The 14548-nt window shown below is 31.4% G+C and overlaps 2 protein-coding genes across 3 annotated transcripts in view; one reads left to right on the top strand and one right to left on the bottom strand.

Annotated features, from left to right (window-relative positions):
- Positions 1–6713, top strand: part of LOC142328785 (E3 ubiquitin-protein ligase TM129) — a 66806-nt gene extending 60093 nt beyond the window's left edge. For both annotated transcript variants that reach the window (XM_075372827.1, XM_075372818.1), the window contains exons 5-6: positions 168–310; positions 6374–6713. In XM_075372827.1, coding sequence (XP_075228942.1) covers positions 168–310; positions 6374–6497 — 267 coding nt within the window. In that variant the 3' untranslated portion in view covers positions 6498–6713. The remainder of the gene's footprint in view (positions 1–167; positions 311–6373) is intronic.
- A 4956-nt stretch (positions 6714–11669) lies between these two features.
- On the bottom strand, positions 11670–13835 carry LOC142328781 (mitochondrial GTPase 1). Its single transcript, XM_075372812.1, has one exon. It carries the CDS (start codon positions 13625–13627, stop codon positions 12650–12652), a length of 978 nt encoding a protein of 325 aa, XP_075228927.1. The 5' UTR covers positions 13628–13835; the 3' UTR covers positions 11670–12649.
- Between the last annotated feature and the right edge of the window lie 713 nt (positions 13836–14548).

Raw genomic sequence — 14548 nt, 5'->3', positions numbered from 1 at the left:
GGAAGCTTCTCATTACAATATTACTCTTTATATTCTAATTATTCATGTTCTACCATCTTTTTAAGTTGCTGTATTATGTCTTTTAGGGTGAAGATTACTACTGAAAATCTAACTAGAATAAAATTACAAATTTTATATCATTATGTCTCACTAATTTTTGCTTTCAGGCTCCAGAAATGTGCATTGGCTGTATGGTCGCACAATCAAATGTTAAACTTATGAAAAACTGTGGTGATACAACTGCAACAGATAGATCTTGTACTACATGTTATTGTAGACCAATGTGGTGTCGTGACTGTATGGGCAAATGGTATGCTAACTTCAGTTTTTTTTTTAATATCATTATAAGTTTATATTTTGCCATAATGATTAAGTATGTTATTTTGCAGTTTTTTTTTTAATAACAATGACAGTACATTTATTCACATTACAAACCATTCATGATAACCGAAAATCTTATTAAAAACTCAGCACTATAAAACATCTTTATATATGCAACACTCATTTTCATTTCTATACAAAACAAAAATAAAAGCAAAGGAAACAAAGTTAGACAATAATTCACATTAGCATGCATAAAAAACACAGCAAAAGGAAAATTGCTCATAAATTTTCAAAAATATGCTACCATGTAGTCTTCAGAAAAAAAAATAAATACAAATAAGTACACACCAAACACAATCCCCAAATAAACACAGTGTTCCTGAAATATTATGTTTATTTGGGGAATACACTTGTTTGAGAATATAAACCAGATATCCTGGAATATAACTGAACTTCCCCTACTACACAGTATGTTTGATTGGATATCAGCTTCAAATATGGGTACAGTGCATGTATCAAACCATTTTATAACATAGAATCAACATTGGTCAACCATCACAAATCTACTAAGTACGAGGATCATTCAATAATTAAAGAAATAAATAGCTGTGGAAGCACACAGTTGGTAAGATGATTATGATACTTTCAGAACATTAATTAGTTGGTAATCCTGTGATGACGTTTGATAAGTTGTATGAGTAAAAATGTTTTGTTTACAACCTCAAAATCTCAGTTTACAGTGGTGAGTCCTGAAGTTTGTGAATTAGTGGAACAGCATGCAGCAAGTTCATTTTTTGCTTTCCAAAGGCAAAACACCAGATAATATTTACTCTTGTATGACCAAACAATACAGACAAAGCTGTATGATCTACAGACATTTTTACAAGTGAGTAGAAAAATTTAGACAGTTGAATTTCAGTTACTGACAAGCAATGTTCTGGATGTCCAATTGAAGTTTCAACTCTATTGTTTGAAACTTGCATAGACTCTCTCGGCCAAAAAGACTGACTGACAGATTATAGCTGAAAAATTACAAATAAGTGTTGGTACAGTTTGTAACATTATCACCAACAAGCTCAATTATTGTAAAACAAGCATAAAATGGTTCCAAGACAGTTGACGGATCACCAAAAGAATACAAGACTTCACATGTGCACAGATCTGAATCAATGGTATCAGCAGGAAGGTGATGCATTTTTGCACAGTATTCTAACCTGGCGAGACATATATTCACCTTGATGAACAAAAAACAAAATGACAGCGTGAGTTCACTTGAAGAAGAAAAGAAAGCACAAGAAAAAGGAAGCACACGAGTTCACCTGTCAAGAAAAAATTCCAAACCCAGCCATCTGCAGGAAAAGATTCTCGTGCTGACAATCTTTTGGGAATGAAAAAGGCCAGGTTTTGTCGATTTTATAAAATAACAGTAAGCAATAAACAGTATGTACAATTTTGATATGCTTACTAACAAAGTAAGCTATCAGTGTTAAAAAACGGCTTAGATTTTGACTTACAGGTATCATTCTGTTTCATGATAATGCCCACCTTCATACAGCTTGGGTATCTCAAGAAATCATCGAAAAACTGCGTTGATAAGTAGTACCATAACTTCCATACAGTCCTGACTTTGCCCCATTAGATTCTCATCTACTTGGTCCACCCAAGGAGTGCTACGTGGTAAGAAGTTTAATGACTAATTTCAAAGAAATTGTGCTAAATTAGCTCTGACATCAAGACAAAGATTTCTTTGTAGCAGGCATTAATAAACTGATGCAGAGATGGGATAAGTGTATTAATGTTGCTGGAGATTTTTTTGAAAAGTGAAAAGTTAATCACATTGATTAAATAAACTATTTTAGGTCAGGAGCAGTTTGTGTCTAATTATTGAATTACCCTTGTACAAACAATCTTAGTATACTCCATATGAGGTACGATAAAAAAAAAGAGAATATTTCATTTTCTTTGAAAAGTTTTATTCAATGTTATCTTGTTCTCTTCAAAGAAGTCCCCCTGTGATATTATAAACTTATACCAACATAGCTTCCAGTTTTAAAAACACTGCTGAAACGCCTCTTTGGGTATTACCTTGAGCTCAGCTTGTAATTTCGCTTTTATCTCATCTATTGTTGAAAAATGTTATCCCTTGAGTGTCCTTTTAAGTTTGGGAAATAAGAAAAAGTCACAGGATCCATGTCTTTTGAATAGGGTGATTGGGGCTTCAAACAATGTTAAGTTTCACTAAGAACTGTTGGATAAATAAAGTGATGTCCACCATGTGTTGTCATGGTGCAAAATTCAGGTTGTTTTCTTTGGGTTGTCTCACACAAATTGGGTAAAATATCTTTGTAGTATTCCTTGTTGACTGCACAACCTTGCAGTAGGAATTTGTGATGAACAACCCCATTGTAGTCAAAGAAAACGGTTAGGAGGACCTTCTCATTTGACCTGACTTGACATGCTTTTTGGTCTTTGCTTCTTAGAAAACTTCCATTAGGACGATTGCTCAATCATCTTCATCTTGATGTAGCCATAAACCCAAAAGTTTGTCATCAGTTACGACTTGTTTAGCAAGTCTGGGTCGTCAGCGATGTCAGTAATCATTTCTTCAGCGATGCTGTTTTTCTTGAAAATTTAGCATTTTCAAAACAACTGTGGCTGCTACTCATTTCATGTTCAAAACATTAGTAAAGATCACTTCGTGGGAACCGTATGAAATTCCTATTTCTTCGTCAAACTCTCTAATGGTGATTCTGCAATTGGCAAAGATACTCTCTATCTTCTCTGACATTTTCATCAATGATTGATGTGCTAGGATGCCCAGACTTTGTGTTATCTTCTATGTCTTCTCAATCTTCCTGAAAGCATTTGTACCTCTTATTAACTTGTGGGCGGGTTGTAGCATTGCCACCAAAGACCTTTAACATTTTAAATGCTTTGCTGCACTTAGTTCCAGTTTTAATGCAAAATTTCAGAAAAATTCTCTGATCTGACATTTCACCAAATAAAAAATTGCTGAACATAGTAAAGTATGTCTTACTTTTTCACTCACCAAACACAAACTAAACTTTACAGTTGGCAGAAAATTAACATTCAACACAATTTAGATCTAATATAATTTTTGATTCCTTTCAAAATACTTGTCATACTAATTCAGAAAACTGCTAGTAATGACATCAGTCAATGTCAGAGTAAAACCAGTGGCACTAATCACTGAAGATGGCTGCAAAGGTTACTGGAAGAATTATGACATTAATTTGGTAAATATTAAATAGATTTGGTTTCATTAATCATTAATAATATTTACTGCCTACTATTATTGAAAAAAAAATTGTTTTTTTTTTTTTTGCCAGATTTTTATTTTTTAATGAAATGGGTATTATTAATGCTTGATGTGGTATTTGATGTGCTTAAATACTTATTCCTCCTAATATTTAGCTGAACATCAAAAACCAGAAAAATTTTCCTGTTTTTTTTTACCCGCTTTCTTTTTTTTTTTGTGTATGTTTTCCATCCACAAAGCACTAACCACAGTAAAAATATATTTAAAAGATTTTTTTGTAAATCTGGTTAATAACAAATTTCACTTCTAATTACCCTTGTTTTTACTCATATCTTCAGATTAAATTTTTATCTGATCAATAAATATATTTAATATTTCTTCAAGCTTCTTTATACTTTCAGCTAAAACAGTATCATTAGCAATCATAATATCTTCATTTTTTGCTCTTAGTGTTATTTTATTTTTATATAGTGAAATCACGCTGTAATGGTATCAAAGGGACAGACAGTTTTCATTGCTGTAACAAGATTCTTATTATTGAGAGTTGAAAATGGACTTTAAAAATTTGTGCCTAGTTGAATATTTTGTACATTGAGACAAAGTTGAATTTTTATGTAAAGTAATTTGGATAAAAGTTTTCATCATGCAAGTAAAATCTGGATATAAAGAAAAGAAACAAGGCTCCAAGAAAAATGAAGACTCATAACTTGGTGTAATTGTAAGCAAAATATTTGGTTCATAACAGAGCATTACGCAATACACAATGAAAGTACAATATTATAAAAGTTAGAAACAAAATATTCATACAATATGGGAACTGGGAAATATGGGTCAAACATAAGGGATTGATTCATGGCAAAAAATAAATAAAAGCATTCACTTGGATAAATGCCTCATCTCATTTTTTCTTGTCATTGTGTTTTTTCATAAAAATTTATATCTTAAAGTATGGATGGATATATCTAAATGTAATTTGGTTTATAAGTATCCAACAACACCTAAAAAATAAATAGATTTCAAAATGGCAGGCATTTAAGTTTTGCATCATTAATAGTTCTGTAAATGTACTCTTAGTTTTATTGAATTATGTATTAGATAAAATATTTAACCTGTTTTCACTTCCCTCAATTATTGAATTGAAAATAATTTCAATTTTTAGTAATAATAGAACAGCATAAAATTGTGTTTTTCAATCCCATTCCTTATTATGATTTATCCAAGGCTTTAAAGTAGACTGATGTTTTGAAAATACTTTCATTATTTCATGTAAATTTCTTTTCAGCATTTCTCTTCTTCATATTTGGAAACAGATATTTGTTCAAAGGTGATGAATCTAGCGAGTAGGGAAGATGTGGAAGAATTCTGGAGTTTAATCCGGATTATTCAGCTTTCACAATCACAGAAAAGCGAACTAGTGCATTGTTTTGGTGAAAAAGAACCTTTTTGTAGAAGTATTTTTTTCTTTATTTCCTCATTTTGATGATCCAGCAATGTATTATTGCCCAATTTACATTTTACCCTTCCCAGAAAGTCAGTAAACATTATAATTATGCAGTAAGTATCCCAAAATATAGTGGCCATTGCTGTCTCTGCTGATGGAACAATTTTCACCTTATGTGGGCCATGTTCCCTGATTGCAACCTACTGTTTTAGCCAACTCTCAGTTTCAGATAGTGTTATCCGATTAAATTTTTTGAAATGGTACAAAAATTCTTCTCAGTTACATTGAAATAGCCCTGAACCATGTTTTGAAAAGTTTACTTGTTACACTTTTTATCATTTGTGAGCAAACATTACACTCATCTTGCAGGCAGTTTTCACATATAATTATTTGTGTAAAAACCTTTGCAATCTCATGCACTCTAAATTTTTTATCCTTCATCACTATAGCATGGATTTTTTTCAACCGTCTCTATAGTTCTAATCTCAACAGTCATCCAGAATATTCACTGCTGTTTGTGCTTATGTAACCATTCTGAAAATACAAAAAATCACTTTTAACTGTTCAAAATTCAATGGAACTGACTTACCATAATATTTATTTGGCTTATCTTTAATTTCCTGTACAGTTTCAACTTTCAAAAAGTAATGTTTGATCACCATATGAAATTTTCTTTTGCTCATTTTTCACAAATTTTAATATATTACCTATTTGACTCAAATGATTGCCAACAAAAGAATTATAAATGCATCTGACTGAAACTTGTTTCTACTCCTAGCAGAAGTGCAGGAAACTAAGAATGATCTCAATAATGTTTTACATGTACCATCACTTGGCTTTAGACAAAGTTATCGAACATCCCTTGAATTAAATATAAATTTATATCTGTAACTGTTCAGTTTAGTTCTTTCTTTGTATTTCAAAAATGGCTATTTCTATTACTTTATAAATTAATTTTATACACTTTTATATATGCTTCCTTTTATTTCTGTTAACTATTTACATTAACCTTTTAGTTACCAATTAACTCTGTACAGTGTTGAAAATTTTCATTATTTTTTACATTATTGTGGGTTAGTTATTTTTTTAACTTTGAATCTCAGATACTTTCTTGCAGTCAATAGAAAATGTGTACTTCTTTAATTATGAAATATTTTCTTTAATACTGTATCCAAAAATAATATCAAGGTACTTAAAATAATTTACTTATATAAAAGGCAAAATTAACTATTTCTTAGATATTACTTAATTTAAATATCAGAAATTAAAATTAATTTTTTAAATTGTTTGTTTCATATTTAGTTTAAAAAAATTAATTTATTGCATAGGTGGGTTTCAAGGCAAGAGCAAGACCACCCAGAGACTTGGTTGTCATCAAAGTGTACCTGTCCAGTTTGTAGAAGTGTATTTTGTGTGTTGGATGTCTGTCCTGTACAACTTCAGAATTCCTGATTGTTTTTGTATATTTAATAACTAAATCATTTGATACTGTGTAATATAAATATTAAAGTGTGGCTGTGCATTAGTATTTAAGTTTTAACTTATTTCTTTTTGTATAAAAACAATTTAACTTTATCACTGAATTGTTTACTAAAATAAATAATAATAATGTTGATAATAATGTAAATAAATAATGTTGTTTACTTTAAATAAATAAACGTGTTAGTAAATAAATCTGAAATTTGATTATTGAATTTAAAATTTCATTTACTTTGAAACAAGAAACACTCAAGTTTTTGAATACAATCTAACTTAGCATAATAGTTTTGTTGAGATAATTATAACTATCTTGTTATTTTATGTTACTCTCATCAACCCTACTTTGTCTTCATATTGTGAAAACCATCCATATATCTTATTAAAAAAAGCAAATTAAGCTTTCAATTACATTATGCTTTCTTCAAAGAGCCCTGCAATATTCCAGGGAGTTGAATTGTGGACACATGCAGGGCCAGGTAGGCAACCTCTTTGCTGAGGGCGTTCGGGTCCAGCAGATGGCTGGATCAGGATGTTCTGATGATGCATTGAGGATCCTCGAGGTTTGTGAGGTGGGGACTTGATCTCAGGGGTATGCCTGGGGTACATACCCGGACCCAGACTAGGTGATAGAGAAGGGAAGGGTAGCCCTCTTGGGGAGAGTCACCATGGCAACTGGGAGGGATTTTGTGATTCTCAGTGATCCAAGAGGGACCCCGTCAGGAGATCAGCTTCAAGCTACACTAAGTGGGAGTTAGTCTTCAGCCACGTCACTTGGGACTGACCAAAGTAACGTCTTCTAGGCGGTTACCGGTAGTTCTCAAGTGGTTAAAAATAATAAAAAAAGTCCTGCAATATTATTCTACTGGATTAGTTTAAAAGTAGACATTCATAAACATACATAGCTAGCATTATTTGTATTGGTAACAATTTTCACATATATTCATGTTATTTAAGGATGGTAGTCATCTGTGCTAAGTTAAGACTGTTAAGTATACTTAAAGATTTCCCACTTGAACTGCTCAAATGAAGCAGTTACGCAGGTTATGGAGTAAGCTGTGCATAGTTGTAAAGATGAAAAACACCCTTTTCAGAATCTTCTTCATTTGTTATAGGTTATCTCCAAAGTTTCTTCAAAATTTTACAAAAAACATCTGCCATTTCTGTGTTGCGAGTTTCCATCAATTTTGTCAGAAAGTTACCTTGCAGTCGCAGAGCACGGTAGCAGTTAATTTTTGATCTATTTGAATTTTTTTGCTTGTTAGGAAGTGAGTATGCATTAACAGTATGAATTGATCCTTTGTTCTTGCATTCACAAACTTGACTTGTACTTGCAAAAAATGGATCATGTCATGTATGAGAGGTGGTCAAAAAATAAGTTACATCCTTGCCATATTCTTGAACTAAAAGAAATATATTGATGTCCTGTGGCAGCAGCATTGATTGTGGGTTATATTAATGTCTTGTGGTGGCAGCATTGGTTGTGTTGTAGTCTTACGCTTCCCCAGTAGCAATTCTGTACAACATTCAGTATGTGTGTAATGTCGTTAATATGGCATGTCCTCTAAAGATTTCGTCCAGCATAGAAGTGCATTGAGTAGTCTGATTTTGTGGGCAAAAATTACAATTGTTGTGAAATTCATTGTCAAATTGTTGATGTATATGGTGAGAATACAATGTCATGTGATTGTGGGTTATATTAATGTCTTGTGGTGGCAGCATTGGTTGTGTTGTAGTCTTACGCTTCCCCAGTAGCAATTCTGTACAACATTCAGTATGTGTGTAATGTCGTTAATATGGCATGTCCTCTAAAGATTTCGTCCAGCTTAGAAGTGCATTGAGTAGTCTGATTTTGTGGGCAAAAATTACAATTGTTGTGAAATTCATCGTCATTGATGTATATGGTGAGAATACAATGTCATGCCCCAGGATCACAAAATGGTGCCAAATGTTCAGAAACGGAAGAACAAATGTGAGTGATAAACTGTGTTGAGCGTCCTTCAACTGCAAAGACGACGGACGGGTAACGTGGAACGCGTGAATGAAATGATTTTGAGGAATCGGCACATTAAGATTAGAGATGCAACTTAACATCAGTTATGGTAGTGTATATAAAAAGAGAACAAATATCCAACAATTGCCAATTGTTGGATGACATCAGGGCTGCTTTCATAATGTCAACAACTGATTCACAATGTCCTCCTCCACAACACACAGCAGCTCAGACTCACTAAAATTCATTGGTTACCTCTTAACACCCACCATCCTGACCCCATACAGGAAAAATATCTGCCTTCTGCGTATCCTGGTCACCACACCTCTATTCGCAGCCCTGATGGGCTTTACTGGAAGTATTCTTCCAGACCATTAATACCTGAATATATATTTCAGTTATCAGTATGGTCTTTTATAAGGAAGGCACCGATGAAAATGCCTTGAAAGACATTTCCACCAGTTTTAAAACCTGTCAACTAACAGAAGATATTTTTTAAACTCACCTAAATCTTATCAAAAAACTTATACCAATAAAAGTTTACAAATTGAGCTGTAACAAAACATTAACCTCATAACCCCAAAAATTGTTCGCAACATTGCAATTTTGACCTATAATACTAAAGCAACCAAAATGACCAATCAACCCACAAACATACTAAACAACAATCAGGCACAGTTGCCAAATATGCCTTCTCTGGCAGAAAAGCACCCAAATGGGTCCCTAGCCACCCTGACTATCTATTTTACATTAAATATCCTTTGCAATCATTTTGAGCGCCAAAAACCCTAAAAATCTATCAAAAATGTGCCACTCATCTCTTAATTTCCAGTTAGCCTGCAGATCTAGACTCTAACCAATACCCTCAAGCTCTCTCATCCCCCCTGCATGCTTAAACTCTTATCTTGAACAGACATATAGCACATGATAAGCATCATCCAATACTAAGCATAGAGGACACTGACCCGAGTTAGTCAAGCCAGGCTGTCCTGAAAGAAACTGGGTCAGATACCGGTTCGAGGAGAACCATGCAGTCCAGGCTTGTGACTGTGATTTCCATATGTTTGATTTGCTGAAAGAAGCTTTATGATGGGAAAGATTTGAAGATAATGCCGCAATTGAACATTATGTGTGCTATTGGTAGTTGAGGCAGCTATCTTGTTTTTGTTTTTTATGAAGCTACCTATCCGGTGAAAAAAATGTATTTATTTTGACAGAAACTATATAATTTTATCTAACATCAATAAAGGTAAACAAATTTCAGTTTATATTTGAATATATGTATTTTTTTTTTATACTATAATTAATCTTTCTCAAAAATAAATATAATTTATATGACTTACTGTTTGTATAAATCAGCAGTTTGTAACCATTATACTATTTGAAATGTTGGCCTAAATAAAACAAATCTTTGGTTAGTAATGAATAGGTTTTCGCATAAGCTTAAATGAAATAATTAAACTTGAGCTACGAAATAAATAAAAATTATTATTATAAATTGTGAATTATTAGTTAAAATATATCTGTTATTAGTTAATATATTATTTGCTTTAATACTGTAATTCTAAGAAATTTAATGCACATTTATAATTAGGAGTCTCATGGGTTATACGACCACCACTATGAAACGCTTTGGTACTTCCTGATTAAACGGAGGCCACCTGTTTTCAGAAGAATGATGCTTTTAAAAAACTGAAACATTTGGTACGATTAATATAATCTAATCAAACTTAATCTATGCTCGCTTTGCTTGCTAGTCAAGATTAGCATGCGTAGGTTAAGTTTGGTTCGATTATATTTATTAGGATCATATATATATATATATTTCTTTTATTTTATTTTATATATTTTTAGTATTGGTTGTATAACTCATGAGACCCATAAATAGTTTGCTATCAATAATAAATAATATAGTCATTTTTAGATTTGCAATCTTATCAGTATAAAGTAAAAAATGTTTGACGGAAATTATTAACAGCCACGGTTGATCGTGCAATAGTCAGCAGCAAAAAAAATTTTGGAGGTAAGAGAATAAACTGTGTGCTTAGGAGACTGTATCTATCAAAAATAGTGGTCAATTACTGAAAATATAAAAATACCAGTTAATGTAGTGCATAAATATCTTTGCAATGACAGTCTGTGAAACTACAGAAATGTAACTGAGCTTAAACAAGAAAAGTGAGATATTATTTAAGAAAAACAAGCTGAAGAACTTTTGGTAAATGAACTATGCCAACAAAGATGGAAACCAGATCTTGAAATCCTGATACTTCTCTGTAGAATTATTAACAATAAAATATTACAAATTGAAAAAGAGACCATCCAGCAAAATGGTTTTGGAAATTGGGAGAAAACTCCAAAGAAATATATATATGTTAACTACATCAAATTTTTGAAAAATTATCACACAAGATCAACAATAATTGTAAAATATGCAGAGATCATTATTGTATGGCAATGTACACTATTCTACTATGACTTAAGAAAAAAAGGGACATTAGAAAATTAATACAATAATTATGTGGCTAATTTATAGATCAGTAATTAACACTTACAAGGACCGTGTTATCTGATGGCTTGATTGGAAATATAAAGAGATCTTGTGGTAATAAAGTATCCAGCTTCAGCACAATTTAATTCCTAAATGGGAAAATGATTTCAAAAAAATTTCTATTTGGAAAAGAGGAGAAGCAATGGTATTGTAATCAACAAAAAACATCACTGGTGCTATAAATTTGGCATTGTTGAAAAGTTATGGCATTCTTGCATGCTGTATAAAAAGTAACAATTTTGTGATAATATAATTTTTGTAAATGATCATTTCTTTATGTGTTGGAAGAAATAATCTCTTGTTTCATGAATTACAATTTTGTATAAAATTAATTTGTTTGTGATTTTTAGTGAATATTATTTTCTAAATATTACAAAAGGTTGTTTTTAAATCTCTGTATTTTGTTATTAGTTTTTAATAGTTTTGGAATTAATATTGTGAATAATTTTTATACTAATTTAAAAATATATATATTACATGTACAAAGCCAGAACAATAGCCACAATTGTATTTTATTATCTTATTAATCAATTGTAATTTTTTTTTTCTCAATCAAATGCAATATGAAAAATATATACTTTTTTGGATATTTTACAATTTTTTACTGATAAATCTTATAACTATTTAGGATTAATATTAATAATTTTGGTTATTATAGGTTAACATTTTTAAATGTAATCTATTTTTACAGATCCGATGTTCCCTTCCTACAGGACAATGTTTAAAAATGATAAAACAGGATATAGATTCAGAGATACAATTATGTGAAAGCTCTCCAATATAATATAATAAAATTTACCCCCTCATAAAACAAGTCTATCGACATGACAATGAGCTTCGTATTCTACACTAAATAAAGAAAGACCACATATTAACACATTAGGAACATAATGAGATATTTATTATACACAAAGCAATAATTAACTAAATGAACAGACAAAATTCAAATCAAACAAACTTTTCAATACGTTCTAAATATGTGTATGTGATACGTGTATGTAAGTTAAAAATTTCTAAATAGAAAAAATTACTAAACATGCTAGCTTGGTAGCTAGTATGAGAATATTAACATCAATCACAAAAATTTGGAGTTATAAAAATGTTAAATTTATAAGATTTTTTTCAGTTAACCATTTTAGAAGTTTTATGTTTTTAAAATGTTTTCATTGTTATGATTATTAGCTGTACAAAAAGGTGTTTAACCACACTTACTTTTATAAAATATTACACTGATTGAATATTTATTATATAAAAACACTTTTTATTGTCAAACAAAAAACATGGTGCAGTAGGGAAACTAGATTATAACTAAATATTTATACAATTTTCTACATATTTTTTTTTTGTTTGCACTTAAGATTACATTACAAGAGGCTGGCAAGCTGGTAGCAGTGATTGCAGTTGCTAATCTTTATACACACACACACCCAGATCCTGCAGTACCTGTAAAACTGGCATATGTATGTATGTTTGTTCATACATACATAATACTTCAGGATGGCCTCGAGCAGTGTTTCCACAGAATTGCAAAAATATATTTCTTTAACAATCTATTCAATATAAAATCATGCACAATAACCACAATTATAGAATGTCAATATCTAAATTAAATGTTCCAAAACTACCCTTGCGGAAAGCTGTTACAAAATTATTTGCAGCAGAACTTAAATCTGGCCTTACTGAAATTCCACCATTACCACCAAAGTCTTTCATTCTGAGAAATAATTTCAAGTGTACAGCTGATACTGTAAGAACTTCAGTAATATTATCAGTGGGTTCCTTCAAGTTAAGATAATTTACATATGAGAAACAGTTATGTTTATTTAACCAATAAAGAAGGTAATCTGCTATATTAATCACATCAACTTCAGAATCTTTGAATGTACCACAAAGGGCAAGTTTCATACCAACTTCAACATCTGGCACAACTGGCGTTAAAATGCCTGGTGTGTCAAAAATATAAATTAATGGATTTTGACATACTTTAATTTTAGTACCTACAGCTCTTGTTATACCAGCGATTGGCCCAACTGTGACTGCATTCGATTTTTTAAGAAAACGGTTTCTTAATCTGTTAATCAAAGAAGATTTTCCAACATTAGGTACCCCAATAATCATAGCACAGAATTCTCTTTCTTCATTTCTATTGTGCCTGCTGGTGTTGGTACAAATATCATGGACAACATTAATTAGTTTGTTTACTCCTTTACAATTGGTTGAATCTTTGCAATTTGTAAAAATAATTTCCGAGGAGCATTGTTTCTTCAATATGTTTAATGTTTTATCCAATGAAAGCTCATCAGTCAAGTCTGCTTTATTTAAAACCAGTATATGTGGTCGTAAACCACTAACAGTATCTTTAAAATTAGGATTTCTTCCCGATACAGGAATTCTGGCATCATGAACTTCGATTATGCAATCAACATTTTTTAATTTTTGCTGCATGACTTTTAAACCTCTGCTCATATGACCGGGAAACCAACGTAACTTAGTTTTATCAGGGATTTTAAAAGTAGATCTAAAAGTCTTTCCAAGTAATAAAACATTGCTACATAGAACCATTCTGAATATTACTTCTGTTGGATCTTTTATATTTTTTACGAACACATAATAATAAATAATTTATTATCTTTCAACAGAGTACTAGACTTTTTTTTAACAATTAATGACCGTATCACATTCACAATTAATACTCTTTCTTACAATTACACACAACTTTAACCTACAAAATCACCACAGCAGCAATTTTATTAAAAAATGATGCACTGTCTAGTAATGGGAAGAATCGTGAACGAATCGTTCCTTCGATACGATTCTTTCTACTGAACGAAAGAATCGAGAATCGGTTTGCAGCAGAAACCGTTTCTTTTTACGATTCTTAACAGTGAAATGGATAGGCGACGGGAAACCAAATCTTTCTCAATTACGATTCGATTCGATTCATAGCAATCTTTCTTATGCATAGTTTGCAGTGGGGGACCTCCTACCACACCAAATTCTAGCCTGCGTTTATTTTATTTATTTATTGTTTTTCACACGTGACGCATAACTTATTACATCACCATCACTAATGTTTATTGACATTCGGCAAATTTATTATTTCTGATTATAAAATATTTTCATTAACTGTGCTATTTAACCGAGTTAATCTTAAACAATTAAATTTTATCTTAAGCCCCATAAAACAATTTTTGTTTATCATCAACTACAACAAATGAGAGCCAAATATTTTTTTTTCAACTCATTAAAAGTATTTATATCTTTTTTTTTCTTTTTAACCTTCGGAAGAACCGTCAGGTATTACTTCAGAAGGTGAATAAGGGTGATATGTATGAGTGTAAATGAAGTTTAGTCATGTAGTCTCAGGTCGACTAGTTCTGAAATGTGTGGTTAATTGAAACCCGACCACCAAAGATCACCGGTATCCACGATCGAGTATTCAAATCCGTATAAAAGTATCTGCCTTTACTAGGACTTGAACCT

The sequence above is a fragment of the Lycorma delicatula genome, chromosome 1, assembly GCF_047948215.1.
Source record: "Lycorma delicatula isolate Av1 chromosome 1, ASM4794821v1, whole genome shotgun sequence".
In the NCBI taxonomy this organism is placed as follows: Eukaryota; Metazoa; Arthropoda; class Insecta; order Hemiptera; family Fulgoridae; genus Lycorma; species Lycorma delicatula.
Note: the sequence above shows the minus strand (reverse complement) of the source record. Positions and strands in the feature narration are given on the sequence as shown.